This window comes from Anas platyrhynchos, chromosome 12 (assembly GCF_047663525.1).
Source record: "Anas platyrhynchos isolate ZD024472 breed Pekin duck chromosome 12, IASCAAS_PekinDuck_T2T, whole genome shotgun sequence".
Taxonomy (NCBI): Eukaryota; Metazoa; Chordata; class Aves; order Anseriformes; family Anatidae; genus Anas; species Anas platyrhynchos.
Genome location: NC_092598.1, coordinates 2,697,941 through 2,711,136, shown reverse-complemented (window position 1 = coordinate 2,711,136; position 13,196 = coordinate 2,697,941). Strand labels below are relative to the sequence as shown.

The following is a 13,196-nucleotide window of genomic DNA, read 5'->3' as shown; positions in this document are numbered from 1 at the left end:
GGGTCCCATAACGGGGTCCTGGGGGGGTCCTGGGGGGTCCCGGGGGTCCCTGCGTGGCGCTGCCCGCCCCGGCCGCCAGGGGGCAGCAGTGAGCAGCAGGGAGCGGGGCGCACTGCGCATGTGCAGCACCGGGGAGGAGGAGTCTGCCCCCGCGGCGCCCTGGCAACAAGTGCTGAGCGCTGATTGGTCGATGCTCCCCCGCGGACGCGTTCGGATTGGTCCCGCGGCTAGCGGCGCGCACCTCCCCTCTCCGCGCGGCAGCCAATGGGAAGTCAAGGGCGAGACGGGTTAACCAATCAGAGAGCTCCGAGCCACGCCGCGTCCCGCCCCCAAGCGGAGAGCGCGAAAAAGCGGCCGGCGGCGGGAAGCGGGAGAGGTGGGCGGGGCTTAGAGGCCGCGCAGCCAATGGGGAGGGCGGGAGCGTGGCGGGCCCAGAGCCGGTTCCGCTTCCGCTTCCGGTTCCGGTGCCGTCGCCATGGAGCCGGCTGAGGCGGAGTTCCTGGCCGAGCAGGAGCTGGTGACGATCGTGCCCAGCTTCAGCATGGACCGAGTGCACCTCATCGGGGTGCGGGGCCGGGGGCAGAAACGGGGGCCTGGGGGGAGAAACGGGGGGTTTGGGGTGAAAAATGGGGGTTTTGGGGTCAGAAATGGGGGTTTGGGGGCAGGGGAAGGCCGCTGCGGGGGGCGGGGGTTGGGGGTTGGGAGGGGAGGAGCTGAGGGGGGCTGGGGGCAGGGATTGGGGGGTTGGGGGCAGAAAGGGGGGGTTTAGAGGCAGGATCTGGGGATATGGGGTCAGGGATGGGGGTTTTGGGGTCAGGGATGGGGAATTTGGGGTCAGGGATGGGGGTTTTGGGGTCAGGGATGGGGGTTTTGGGTCAGGGATGGGGTTTTGGGGTCAGGGATGGGGGTTTTGGGGTCAGGGGAAAGATGTTTTGGGGGACAGGGGTTGGGGGATCAGGGGAACAGAGCTGAGGGGGCTTGGGGGCAGGATCGGGGGATTTGGGGTCAGAAATGGGAGTTTGGGGGACAGGGGCGGGGATTTGGGGCCAGGGGAAAGGTGATTTTCGGGATGGGGCTTGGAGGATGTGGGGTCATGGTTGGGGGGTTTGGGGTCAGGGGCTGGGGGTTTTGGGGTCAAAGTTGGGGAATTTGGGGCCAGGATCAGGGATTTTGGGGTCAGGGCTAGTAGATTTGAGTCTGGGACTGAGGGAATTTGGGGTTCAGAGCTGGGGGGGGGTTAAGGTCAGGGGATGAGGTATTTGGGGTCAGGATCGGGGCGTTTGAGACCGGGGTTGGGGGATTTGGAGTGAGGATTGGGGGAGGCTGGGCTCAGGGGCTGCGGGGCTGGGGGGTGGAGGTGTGGGGGGACTGAAGGGGCAGGGGCTGGGAGGGGGCGTGGGGAGCAGGAGGTGGAAATTGAGGCACTGCCCGGCTCAGACCTCTCCAAATCCCCTAATAACTCCCCAGAAGCCAGAGGAGCAGGGCGCTGCAGTGCCCGAGCCCTTTCCCTCACCGTATTTCCCTCTCCCATCCCTCTTGCAGGGGGACCTGGGCCCTTTCAATCCGGGGCTGCCGGTGGAGGTGCCGCTGTGGCTGGCCATCAACCTGAAGCAGAGGCAGAAATGCCGCCTGGTGCCCCCGGAGTGGATGGACGTGGGTGAGCTTCAGCGGGGGCGAGGGAAAGACAAAAACCCACGGGCATCTGCTGGTAACATGGAGCTGAATTCACCAGACACGAGTTAACACTGAGAGAAGGAGCTGATTTCCCTCCTTTTGATTTATTTTCGCAAAAAAAAACGAAATCTTCCTGGGCAGATCAGGCACAGCTTGCCCTGGTGCAGCAGCTGCCAGCCCCCGGGACGGGCGTTGGGGCTTTTTCCTTCACCCGGGAACCTTTTTTCTCCCTTCACACTCTCTGCATTTACCTGAGTTCAGCTCGCGGGCTCGGTTCTGCAAAACCAGCCTGCCTTTTTGCCTTTTTTTTCTCCTCCTGACCGCTCCTGGCTGCCTTGCAGAAAAACTGGAGGAAATACGGGACCAGGAACGCAAAGAGGACACCTTCACCCCCATGCCCAGCCCCTACTACATGGAGCTGACGAAGCTGCTGTTAAACTAGTAAGCGTGGGGACATTTTGGGGTGCGTGTTCACCCGGACGATTTCTCAGGGTTTTGTTTGCAGCATCCTTTTTTTTTTTTCCCCCCAGCGCCTCCGACAACATCCCCAAGGCCGACGAGATCCGCACGCTGGTGAAGGACACGTGGGACACGCGCATGGCCAAGCTGCGCCTGTCCGCCGACAGCTTCGTCCGGCAGCAGGAGGCTCACGCCAAGGTTTGGGGGCAGCGGGGGCTCGGCAGCTCTGCTCGTGGATCCCCCGAGGGGTGGGGAGAGAAATCCTGCGGGTTCTGCGCTTCTCCTGCCCCCCTGGGTGCAGCCGGGTTGTCCTTTGGGGTGGCACCGAGGGAAAATGAGCGCTGCGGAGCTGTTGGCTGCGTTCCTCATCTCCCGCATCATCAGGGCCTCAAATTTTGTGGCTTTTTCTCTCTTTCCAGCTGGATAACCTGACCCTGATGGAGATCAACACCATCGGGACGTTCCTCACGCAAGCCCTGGACCACATGTACAAGCTGCGCACCAACCTGCAGCCCTCCCACAGCTCCCAGTCGCAGGATTTCTGAGGCGCCCGCCCTCAAACCTTCCCCCGGAGAGTGGGGGAAATTCAGAGCCTGCCGGGGAGCTGCTCTCTGCTCGGCTGCTCTCTGGCGGCAGGCAGAGCTCCCTGCCCTGCCCGGCGTGGCTGTGCTTCGGAGAGGGAACTTCTGAGGGCAGCACAGGCCACGCGCCGGCTTGGGAGAGAGGAATTTCGAGGCGGCGCTTCGCCGAGAATCCGCTCAGAGCCATGAGAAGAGGAGCCCGAGGCGTGCGCCGGGGAGATCAGCAACCTCCGGCTGCTCCCTGTGCAGGAGGACAAAAGGAAAGGGTTTTCCCTCTCCCGCCCAGGCTGTTTTGTACGAGATCTCATTTTTATTTGTGGCTGAAACTAAAAATAAAGAAGCGAGCGGCCACTGAGCGAGCCGCGCTGAATTTCCTCACGTTTTTTTTTCCATCTGGGGGTCAAACGGTGCTGGGGGGGGCAAACAACGTGGGCTGAGCAACGTGGGAGCAGGGCAGCTTCCCCCTGGCTGCTGGGGCAGGAAGAATCCTTTGCCATCGTTGAAGCTTTTATTTCTGTGGACGTTTCCAGCAATTCCAGCCCTGTGTTCCTAAATAGCTAACCACTACATTCGATAAATGATATATTCCATTACAATTAATCCAAATAAGTACAGATAGAACAGGTTTAGTGCTTTTTTTTCTTCTTTTTCCCAATTATTTCCTTGTTTTCTGTTACCTCCCTGCTTTTCCTGCCCTCTCCTGGCTCTGCCTGTTACCGCTCCAGTGATTTCCACGCGGGGTGGGGACAAAGAGACAGGACCCGGGGGGAATCCTCCTGAGAAGCTGCGAGCACAGGGTCAAAAACTCGATTTTGGGCTGCTGTGGGGGGGAATTCTCAGCGTGGGAGCTGCGGGGGAGAAATTTTGCCCACGATTTTTCCATCCCCAACCTCTTTTTCCCAGCCTGGCACTCGGGGAAGGGGAAGGTTTGGGGAGCACCCCAAGGAGCCAGGCATGCGCCCAGCCTCAGGGTGTGCCCCCATTTCCCCTGCCCAAACGCCTTCCCTTCACTCTGTCTGATTGTTTTGGGATTTTGGGGGATTTTGGGGGATTTAGGGGGATTTTGGGGCTGTGCCCGCTGCAGTGGGGTTGGGTCCCCCTTCCCCGTGCTGCCCCTTTCCAACCCCGTGCAGCCCCTGCTGGTTTTAGGATTGGGACATTGGGACTCACCCCCACCCCCCATGCAGCACCGCAGCTGCCCCAGTGCTTGGAGGGACCCAAAAAAAGACAGAAACCAAAGGGAAAAGGGAAAAAACAATCAGAATTGGAGGGATGGGGAAGGGGGGGGGGCTGTGGTGTGACAGCACCTGCCCCAGTGGAAATGGGATTTGTTTTTTCAATTCTTTCTTTTTTTTCTCAATTTCTTTTCTAGCTTTTCTGCCCTGACCAGCAGCAGTGCTAAAAGCAAGTCCTTGTGCCAAAAAAAAAAAAAAAGAGAGAAAAAGGGCTGGGAGGAAAGGGGAGAAACCAAGGCCAAAATTAAAAAAAAAAAAGAAGAAACGTTAAAAAAAAAAAGGCAAGCTTTTTATAACAACAATTAAAGCAATCAAAACATACAAAACTTTGTCTTTCTTTAATATATATACACAGTACAAGGCTGAAGCACCTTTTTTTTTCTTTTTTTTTGACTCGAATTGCAGGAAAAAAAAGCCCCCCACAACCCCAAACCCCCCCCCGCCTGCCGCAGAGGAAGAAGAAGGTGCCTCCAGGAGTTCACGGACTTTATTTGAGAGCCAAGTGCATTTTCCAGGGGGAAACCCCACGGTAAGGGGGTGGGGGGGTTGGGGACACGTTTTGGGGTGTATGGGGGGGACACCCCCCTGCCACCGGCCCCGCGGGGCTCCTCCGGCTTTTAGTGTTGTCGGCGGAGTTTTTATAATCGGATTTTTTTTTAATTAAAAAACAAAAAAATGAGCTATATAAAGTGTTGGGGGTGCGGGGGGGGTCGCCCCCAAGGACGGGGACGGGGTGAGCGCCCGGCTCCCGCCTTCCTTTTTGCTTCATGCATGGCACATTCTCCGTTTGAAGTTCCTTTTTTTTTTTTTTTTCGCGTGTGTGTGTTGTTTGTTTTTTTTTTTTTAATTATTTTATTATTTTTTAGCTTCAAACCTCCCAGTGAAAAATATTAAATATTCCAGGTAATAAAATAGATTATTATTTCTAGACTATGTGTTCTGGCCCAGCCCGGGGAGCGTCACCTGGGGTACCCCTTGAAATAACCCCGAGACCACTGCAGGGCGGGCAAGGCAAGGCACTTCCGCAGGTGATCCAGCTCCGCCTGCAGCCGCTCGCGCTCCGAGGCCAGCTTCTGCTTTTGGGAACGCAGCTCCTGCGAGGAAACAGTGGGGTCAGGGGGGTTGTGGGGTGGGGACGGGGGTTGTGGCGGGGAGAGGGGTTGGGTTGGCCGCACCGTGCGGTGAGGGGTACGGGGATGGGGGGCTCCAAAAGGGGGTTAGGGGCACCAAAAGGGGGTTAGGGGCACCAAAAGGGAACGGGGGCATGGCAGGAGGATGGGGACACCAAAGGGGGATGGGGAACTGCAGGAATATGGGGACACCAAAAGGGGATGGGGTCCTGTAGGAAGATGGGGGCACTGCAGGAGGATGGGGCAGGAGGAGGGGTGCCCCGACAGGAGGACGGGCCCTCACCCCACTTTTGGGGTGCCCCCCACTCACCGCCATGCTGTGCGAGAGCTGCTCGGCCGTCAGGCTCAGGCTGTAGTGCTGCGCCTCCAGCCGCCGGCACTGCGTCTGCAGCACTTGGCGCTCCAGGTTTTGCTCTGCAAGGCACGGGGAACGGGGCTGAGCGCCCCAAAACCCAGCCCCATGCCGGCACCTGCACCCTCCCGGGGAGGACACGGCCTCCTCCAGCCCCCAAACCAGCTCCTTTCTCCCTAACCCAGCTGCTGGGCAAGGAAACGAGGAAGCCACGAAGCCAGGATGGGCTCCGCGGGTCCGTGCGTGGCCACGCGTCCCCATAACCCCCATCCCCACCCCACAAAGCAGCAAAATCCCACCCTACCTTCTATATGCTCCTGGTAAGCCTCAAAAATTGCCTCGATCCCTCGCCACTTGGGCCTGGGGCACTCCTCTTCCTCCTCCTCTTCCTCTTCTTCCTCCTCTTCCTCCTCCTCCTCCTCCTCGGAGGCCGGTTGTGGGGCGAGCACCCGGTGGGGCAGGGACCCCTCGGCCGTGCCGTTGTGCGGGGCCAGGCGGCTGGAAGCCTGCAGCTCGGGGATGTTGTAGTGGATGGAGGCGTCCAGCTTGTGGTTCTGCTCCGCCGTCAGCGCCGCCGTCCCCCCTGCGGGCACCGAGCGTCAACCCCATGCCCTCCAGCCCCCTGGAATTTGTGGGGTCGGTGGCAAAGGGGATGCGATTTCCCAACCCTTTTACCCTCCCCTATAACCGCAGGAGCCGTGCCAGCCCGGGATCATTCACCGGGATGCTCCGGGAGCGGGGTCACGGGCGGGTTGCCCCGCAAGGATGCGCCCTGGGCGGTGCCAACCCTTTGGGGAGGTTCATGGGGGGGGGGATCTCCCGTTCCTTGCGCCCCCCCAGCACCTTTGTGCTTCTGCAGCGCCTTCTGGGTGGACTGCAGCACCGACTCGTGGAACTGGTGGGCGAACTCCTCGGCGATGAAGGGCTCCCAGGGCTTGCTCTTGCCGTTCACGCTGTGGGACAGCGGCACCGGGATGTCCTTGGGCAGGGGGCCCCGCACGTAGCTGAGGATGCTCAGCGCCTTCTTCCCGGGGTGCCCATCGCTCAGCCGGGGGGGTTTTTCACCCCCCAAAGCCGTGGGTTCCTTAACCCTGGGGAGCTCCGGGGCTCGCAGCTGCTCCAAGCGCCCCGGCTCCGCCGCCTTCTCGGCGATGCCCGCGGCTTTCTCCGGGTCCAGCAGCAGTGGCTGCACCGGCGGCTCTGCGGGAGGAAGAGGAGGGTGAGAACCCCGCGCCCTGCATCCCCGGGGTCCCGCAGGGATGCTCCCAAATGGCCCCGAGGAAAGGGAAAAAAAGGCTAAAAAAGGCTCACCGGCAACGGGGCCGCTGGGGCTGTCCCGCGGCGAGCTCTTCACCACCACGGCGCCCGGCGCCGGCTTCTGCTTCATGGCCTGCAGCATCTCCACCAGCTTCTCCTTGTCTGCCCCGTGGGAAGCTGAGGTTTTAGCGGAGCCTCTGCTCAGCGGGGCAAGCTCCCGGCCCCCCGCGGGGCGAGGCGGCACCCCGAAAACAGGAGGAGAGGGGATCCCGACCCCAGCGGGGCGCGGGGCGCAGGCGTTACCTTTCCTCTTGTCGGCACTGATGTGCGTGAGGTTGAAGATGGTGAGGAAGCGTTTCTTCTCCTCGAAGTTGGGGCTGTTGTTCATCTCGTCGGGGCTGTAGCGGGTGGAGAGGGGGAGGCGCGGGGAGGGGGTGCGGCGCTTGTTCTGCACGGTGGGGGGCGAGGGGCTCCGCTCCCGCAGCATCCGCCGCCGCTTGCGCCGCTTCTGGCTCAGCAACTCCTCCTTCTGCTGCTGCGTGGTGAGGCCGAAGAGCTGCAGGAACTCCAGCTTCTGGGGCACCAGGGGACAGCGGAGCGGGGTTACCTCCAGACTGGCACAGCACCGTCCCCATCCCGGTCCCCATCCCGGTCCCCATCCCCATCCACACCTCCATTTCCACCCCCATCCCATCCCCATCCCAATTCCCATCCCCATCCCAATCCCAACCCCGTACCTCGGAGGACGTGTCCAGCTTCAGCGGGGGCTGCTCGGCCACGCAGCGGAGATGTGCCCGCACCTCCTCCTCGTCGCTGTCGTCGCAGGAGTCGTCCAGGTCGTAGTAATAACCTGAGGGGGGGCAGAGGTTGGTGTCAGCCCTGGGGGGGGCACGCAGGGACCCCGGGAAGCTGCCCCATCCCTGCTGGAGGGGGCACGGCAACGCCTGCCCCACAGCGGGCTCCTTCGCCTCCTCCCCGCTTGCCCGGCCCTATTAATATTTAAAGCAGCTGATTAGCCTCGGTTCATCATTTATTAATTGGCCGTGTCTCCAGCGGAGGATTTACCCAGCCGCTCTGATTTGGGCTCCCAGGAGGGGTCACACCGTGCGCCCCCGGCTTGGCCACCGTGCTGGGCAACCCCGGGGGACCCCTGGGCACCCCCAGGGGGGGTCCCAGAGCTCTGCGAGCCCCCAATTCACCTTTTTCACGGGCCTCCCTCCGCCGGCGCTCCTCCAGGTCGAGCTTGCTGACCAGCCTGCGGTGCTGCTGCACGAACTCGTCGTAGATGTACATGGGGTCCTGGGCGCGGGGCGGGGGGGCTCTGTAGGGCGAGCTGGGCTTGGCGGCCTCGCCGAAGGGGGCGGCTGGGGCTAACGGGGGTCTCTGCTGGCTGAGGATGCTCTGCGTGGATTTCTCCAGCTCGGCCAGGAAGGGGGCGTGGGCGAAGCCCCCGTGCTCGGGGGCGCCGGGCTCCCGTGGCGGGGGGTATTTCTCCAGCGCCTCCCTTTTCCTCGCCCCGTCCTCCAGCTTCTCGGGGCAGAAAACCCGCTCCACCTTCACCAGCGGGATGCCCTGGCGGCTGGGCTCGAAGGGGGCCGGGTGGCCGTGGAGGGCGTGGGGCTCGGGGAGGCGCCGGGGAGGGTCCGGGGGGCTCTCCATCAGGGAGACGGGGTTCCAGAGGGACGTGGTGATGGGGTGGTGCTGGGGTTTGGGGGAGATGAGCGGTGGAGGGCCGCCGAAGTGCTGCCCCGGCTCCCGGACGCTCGGCTCGTGGCGGCTTGGTCCTGACCTGCGGGGAGAGGAGAGGGGTGGAGAGGTGAGGACAGGGGTGGAGACCCCGGAAAAAACATCCCTAACCCCCCCAGGGGTGTTTTCATGTGCCGGAGCTGGGCGCTTAACGCTTTTCCGCCCGAGCGCCCCAGCCCTTTGCACATCACAGCAGCAGCCGTGGCACAGCTCCACCGAGCCCTGGCACGAGGCACCCTGACCAAAAGCAGCCCCTGCCCCGGCCAAAATCAGTCCCTGTCCCCCCATGGGTTGTGGGGGCACTGGCAAGCCCTAGAGGGGCTGTGCGGGGTGCTGGTTTGGGGACGGGGATGGGAAGAGGGATGGGGATGGGGATGGGAAGAGCAATGGGAATGGGGATGGGGCCGCCTGTCCCCGCGTGCTGCCGTGCTCAGGGTGACCTTGCTCTCTCCTCCCCGCTCCGGAGAGGGCCGTGCGGCTGCAGCAGGCACTTGCCATTCTGCAGCCCCGCAATCCGCTCCTTGTTCTACTCGATTAGCTGCGCTAATCCCCTTGATACCCAAAAATAACAATGGCAGCCAGCAGCAGAGCCGCCCGCAGGAGCCTGCAGTGCCGGAGCGCGCGGCAACCGAGCGAAAAAACCCGCACCGAGTTGGGGAGGTGGGACAGGGGGGGACAGGGGGTGCCCCCCTCGCATCGGCACGCTGCGGGGGAGCAGCTTGGGGGGCGACGGCTGTGCTGGAGGGCGAGCTGCAATTAGCGGTGCCGCCGCCTCGGCAGCACCTGGCCGCTCGCCGCTGGCCCCCGGCCACCTCCCGGGCTCGCCGCCTGCCGCCGCGCAGATGTCGGGCACCGGTGATGGCCGGAGCTGCCAGCGCAGCCGGCCTGGCTGGCACCGCGCGGCGGGGACCTGCTGGCAGTGGGCAAAAAGGAATCATTTCTGCTCGCCCGGCGGCTGGGAGAGAGGTGGGGGCTCGGCGAGCTAACGGGGAGCCCGAGCCAGCTCCTGGGGGGCGCACGGTGTGGGGAGAGGAAGCAGGAATGGGAAAACCCCCGCTGGATGATGAACGGGAGAAGGGATCGCAGAAAAGGGCGAGCTCCATCCTCGGAGAGGGTGGAAATGAATTTGGAGACGCCGCCCCGCGTGGGGCTTACAGCAGGAGCCCTACCTGGGGTTCTCCGGGCGGTGCTCGGGCTCGGGCTGGCTCGGGGTGCGCCCCATGTCGAGGTGCTGCTCCAGCACCTGCTGCCGAAACTCGGAGACCTGGGACTGGCGGTCCTCCTTCTCCTGGCGCAGGCGGCGCTGCCTCGCCAGCCACTTCTCCTCCTCGTTGGTGCGGTGGATGAGCAGCGCCGTGGCCGCGCTGCTGCCGGGCAGGGGGAACACGTTGTGGTTGGGGATGAGGCTGGGCACGGGGTGGTGCGAGGCCGGCGGCGGGTGCAGCGGGTGCTGGATGGGCTTCGGCGTGGGCAGCACCGAGTCCTTCAGTTTCTCTGGGGGGGGCACAAAAAGGAGCCGGGGCGTCGGGAGGGCGCACGCCAAACCCCGCCTGGTGTTTTGGGGAGCAGCCCCACAGGTACGAGGTAACGGGAGCTGCAGGGGGCTGCCCGCCCGCTGCCAGCCCAGCTGCTTGGCGTGCCCGGGTGAAGTCAGGCGGCACAAACCCCGCGGCGCCTCTCCAACAGCCCCCGCGCTCCGCAGCGGCCCCGCTGAGCGCGCCGCGGCAGCTGGGCTGCTGGCACGGCGAGCTGGCAGCCGGCACAGCCAGCCCGCAGCCCCCGCCACTCAAGACAGTCCCCGACCCCCTCGGCTTTGCCATCTGGAGAAGGGAAAAGGGACGAGGGGCCGACCACCGCGGGGTTGTTACCTGCTCTGCCCGGCACCAGCGGCTCCGCCGCCTTGCCCCGCTCCTCGGCCGGGTGTCCCCGCAGCCCGTGCAGCTCGGCCATGGGCAGGAAGGGCCCCTCCATGGCTTTCACCATGCTCAGCTCCTTCTCGCGGGCGCGCTCCCTCTGCCTCTCCAGCTCCCGCTCCCGCTCCTTCTCGCGCTCCCTCTCCAGCTCCTTCTCGCGCTCCCGCTCCCGTTCGCGCTCCTTCTCCCGCTCGCGGTCGGCTTCCCGCTCCCTCTCCTTCTCCCTCTCCCTCTCGCGCTCCCGCTCCCTCTGCCGCAGCTCCTCGTCCATTTGCAGCCTGCAAAATAAAACAAAAAAAAACACCCCCAGCCCCACGCGGGTGCCCGTTAGCATCCCCAAGGGGGGGGTTCCCGTGCCATCCCCGCCGCGGTGGCCGCCCCCGTGGCCGCTCACCTCTCGGCGGCGAGGCTGGAGATGCGCTCCGACTGCAGTGCCGAGAGCGAGGAGTGCGACAGCTCGGCGGGGTACCGCACGCCCGAGAGGTGCAGGTGCATGGCCGAGGGGTGCAGGGGGGGCAGCGAGCCCGGCGCCGGCAGCGGGTAGAAGGGGGAGCGCAGCGCCGACAGGCAGTACGAGTCATCCATCCTGCGGGGAGACAGGGGCGAAAATGGCCATAAAGGGGAGAAATTCCATCCTGGAGGGTTGGAACTCGTGGCACGGGGGGTTTATGGCACGGAGAGGGGGGCCGAGCCCCGGTAAGGATGGGGAGGTGCCCACCTGAAGGCAGGGTGCGGGAAGGGGTGGTGGGTCAGGTAGCTGGGGTGGTAGTAGGCGGCCGCCGTGGCCGGGTCGAGGCCGAGGGGAGGCAGGGAGGACATGCGGAGCTCCTCGGCGGTGTGGTAGGGCCGAAAGCTGCGCAGATAATCCTCGGTGACGGCGCTGGGGGGCACCACGTGGTGGACGGGGCGCTGCAGGCTGCCGGGGGGGAAAAAGGCACGGTGAGGAGCAGGGAGATGCGGCCCCCACCCCGAGCACCCCGACCTGGGGAGGGGGCACCCGCGTCCCGCATCCATCCCCGTCGCCCGCGGACTCACTTGAGAGGAGGGAAGCGGGAGTCCTGCACCACGGAGCTGGGGGGCAGCCCGAAGGAGTAGGGTGTCCCCAGGAGGTGCGAGGGGACCGAGGGGCCCCCCCCGGCCTTCTCCTGCGCCAGGGGGGGCTCGGAGATGAGGCGCTCGCGGCTGCTGCTGCTGCTGCTGCCTCGCGAGCCCGCTTCTTGCTGGAAGGGAAAGGGGGGGGGAGAGCATTAGGGGATGGTGGGGACCCCGCAGGGGATGGGGTCCCACTGGGGAGGTCGTGGGGAGCCCCCACGGAGCATCTGTGCTGTTACAGGGTGGGCTGGGGGCTGGGGGGGCTACACCAGGTGCCGGGGACAGGACACGTTGGACCTGCACAGGGATTTTGAGGCTTTGTTCCCCACAGCTCTCCAGCACCCCCTGCTCGCACCACCCCCAGCTCGGGGGGGGGACCCTTGGTGATGCCGGGAGGACCCTTGGCGGGGGCTGCGAGCTGGGAATTTGGGGACAAGGTGGGGGCAGCGGGATCCAGACCCTTCCTCATCTCCTCTCCTCCCAGAGGAGCCCCAGTGCAGCCCCCCCCGGCCGTCGGGGACGGTCCCAAGGTGACCGCAGCCGGCACAAAGGGCGTCCCCCCGGCAGCCCCCGCCGAGCGCATCAGGGCTCATTGTGCGTGCCAGGCTCTGCTCTAATTACCTCCCCCCCCTCGTCTCGGGGCGTCACGCTGCGAGCGCGGCTCTGCCAGACAATAAAACACGCTCGGTTAACCCAGATTCCTCCGGGGTCACTCGGGAAGAGGAGGCCGAGGGGATTTGGTGAGGGGGGGGGGGGCACGGCGGGGCGGGCGGCACCCAGGCACCCCGCACCCCGGGGATTTCGTTTTGTTCCTCCCCCCTCCCTCCTCTTTTCTCCCCTCCCACCGCCTCCCCGCTTTGTGGTTTAATTAGTCTTTCCAAGTGGCATAATCCCCCCGGGAATCTGCTCGTAACATGCGAGAGGAGAGGAGAGAACCACTAACGATGCTTCTTAATTAGCCGGCGCGTCCCCGGCATCATCGTATTCTGCCCCCCCCCAGGCTCCTTCCCCTCCGCCTCTGCTGCTTTCCTCTCCTGATGGCAGCCTGGGGACGTGGCGGGGGGGGAGAGGGGACAAAAGGGGGACACCACCGGGTGGCACCGGGATGGGAACCGCCGCCGTCCCCGTGATTTTTGGGGACGGGCACCCCCCCGGTGCGCCCAGCCCGGCCGTACCTGTCTGCCTTCGCTCCTCCAGACCCCATTGACCGTCTTGGTGGGGGCGATGGTGACGACGGGGGGGGTGCTGGGCACGCTGTGCCCCCCCGGGGGCACGATGATGGGGCCCATGGGGCCGCGCTTGGGCGTGCTGGCGGGCGAGCTGTGGTTGGTGGCCGGCGACGAGACCGGGGACGACTCGCTGCTTATCGAGGACCCTGGGGAAGGGGAAAAAAAAAGGGGAAAAAGGCAAAATTAGGCAGCGAAACCGCCCTCCCCATCTGGAGGGGTGAGAGGGGGGGCAGGAGGGGTGGATGTCCTCTGGGGACCCCCCCCATGGCTGTGCCCATGCTCTGGTGGTGATGGGGGCGCTCGGTTTTTCCTTGGGGTTTCATTCCCATCGCTCTGGAAACTCAGCTGCCATCAGCTGCCCCACGAGGCGCAGGGAAAGGTAAGGTGAAACCCGGCTCATTACACCGGGAAATCCAGCCCAGCCCCCGGGGGCGAGGGCGAGCATCCACCGAGGGGATGGCACCGAAAGGTGCTGAGCGCGAGCCGGGGGCGCCCGCAGGAGGATGAACCGGTCGCTCCCCGTAACCC

At 64.4% G+C, this 13,196-nt stretch overlaps 2 protein-coding genes across 4 annotated transcripts in view; one reads left to right on the top strand and one right to left on the bottom strand.

Annotated features, from left to right (window-relative positions):
• Positions 1-405: 405 nt before the first annotated feature.
• On the top strand, positions 406-3,088 carry GINS2 (GINS complex subunit 2). Its single transcript, XM_027467180.3, has 5 exons — positions 406-565; positions 1,543-1,657; positions 2,016-2,115; positions 2,205-2,331; positions 2,553-3,088. Exons 1-5 carry the CDS (start codon positions 476-478, stop codon positions 2,676-2,678), a joined length of 558 nt encoding a protein of 185 aa, XP_027322981.3. The 5' UTR covers positions 406-475; the 3' UTR covers positions 2,679-3,088.
• A 1,332-nt stretch (positions 3,089-4,420) lies between these two features.
• The window catches only part of GSE1 (Gse1 coiled-coil protein), a 91,947-nt gene continuing 83,171 nt past the window's right edge, over positions 4,421-13,196 (bottom strand). Inside the window, exons 4-17 of one of the 3 annotated variants that reach the window (XM_038185359.2) lie at positions 12,615-12,814; positions 11,383-11,567; positions 11,066-11,263; positions 10,742-10,933; positions 10,303-10,625; positions 9,604-9,928; positions 7,888-8,477; positions 7,426-7,538; positions 6,992-7,262; positions 6,743-6,865; positions 6,275-6,631; positions 5,736-6,014; positions 5,390-5,493; positions 4,421-5,043 (exon numbers count right to left, since the gene is read on the bottom strand). In XM_038185359.2, the coding sequence (XP_038041287.2) occupies positions 4,909-5,043; positions 5,390-5,493; positions 5,736-6,014; positions 6,275-6,631; positions 6,743-6,865; positions 6,992-7,262; positions 7,426-7,538; positions 7,888-8,477; positions 9,604-9,928; positions 10,303-10,625; positions 10,742-10,933; positions 11,066-11,263; positions 11,383-11,567; positions 12,615-12,814 (3,395 nt within the window). In that variant the 3' untranslated portion in view covers positions 4,421-4,908. The remainder of the gene's footprint in view (positions 5,044-5,389; positions 5,494-5,735; positions 6,015-6,274; positions 6,632-6,742; positions 6,866-6,991; positions 7,263-7,425; positions 7,539-7,887; positions 8,478-9,603; positions 9,929-10,302; positions 10,626-10,741; positions 10,934-11,065; positions 11,264-11,382; positions 11,568-12,614; positions 12,815-13,196) is intronic. The other 2 variants (XM_038185360.2, XM_038185361.2) reach the window with 2 other exon arrangements.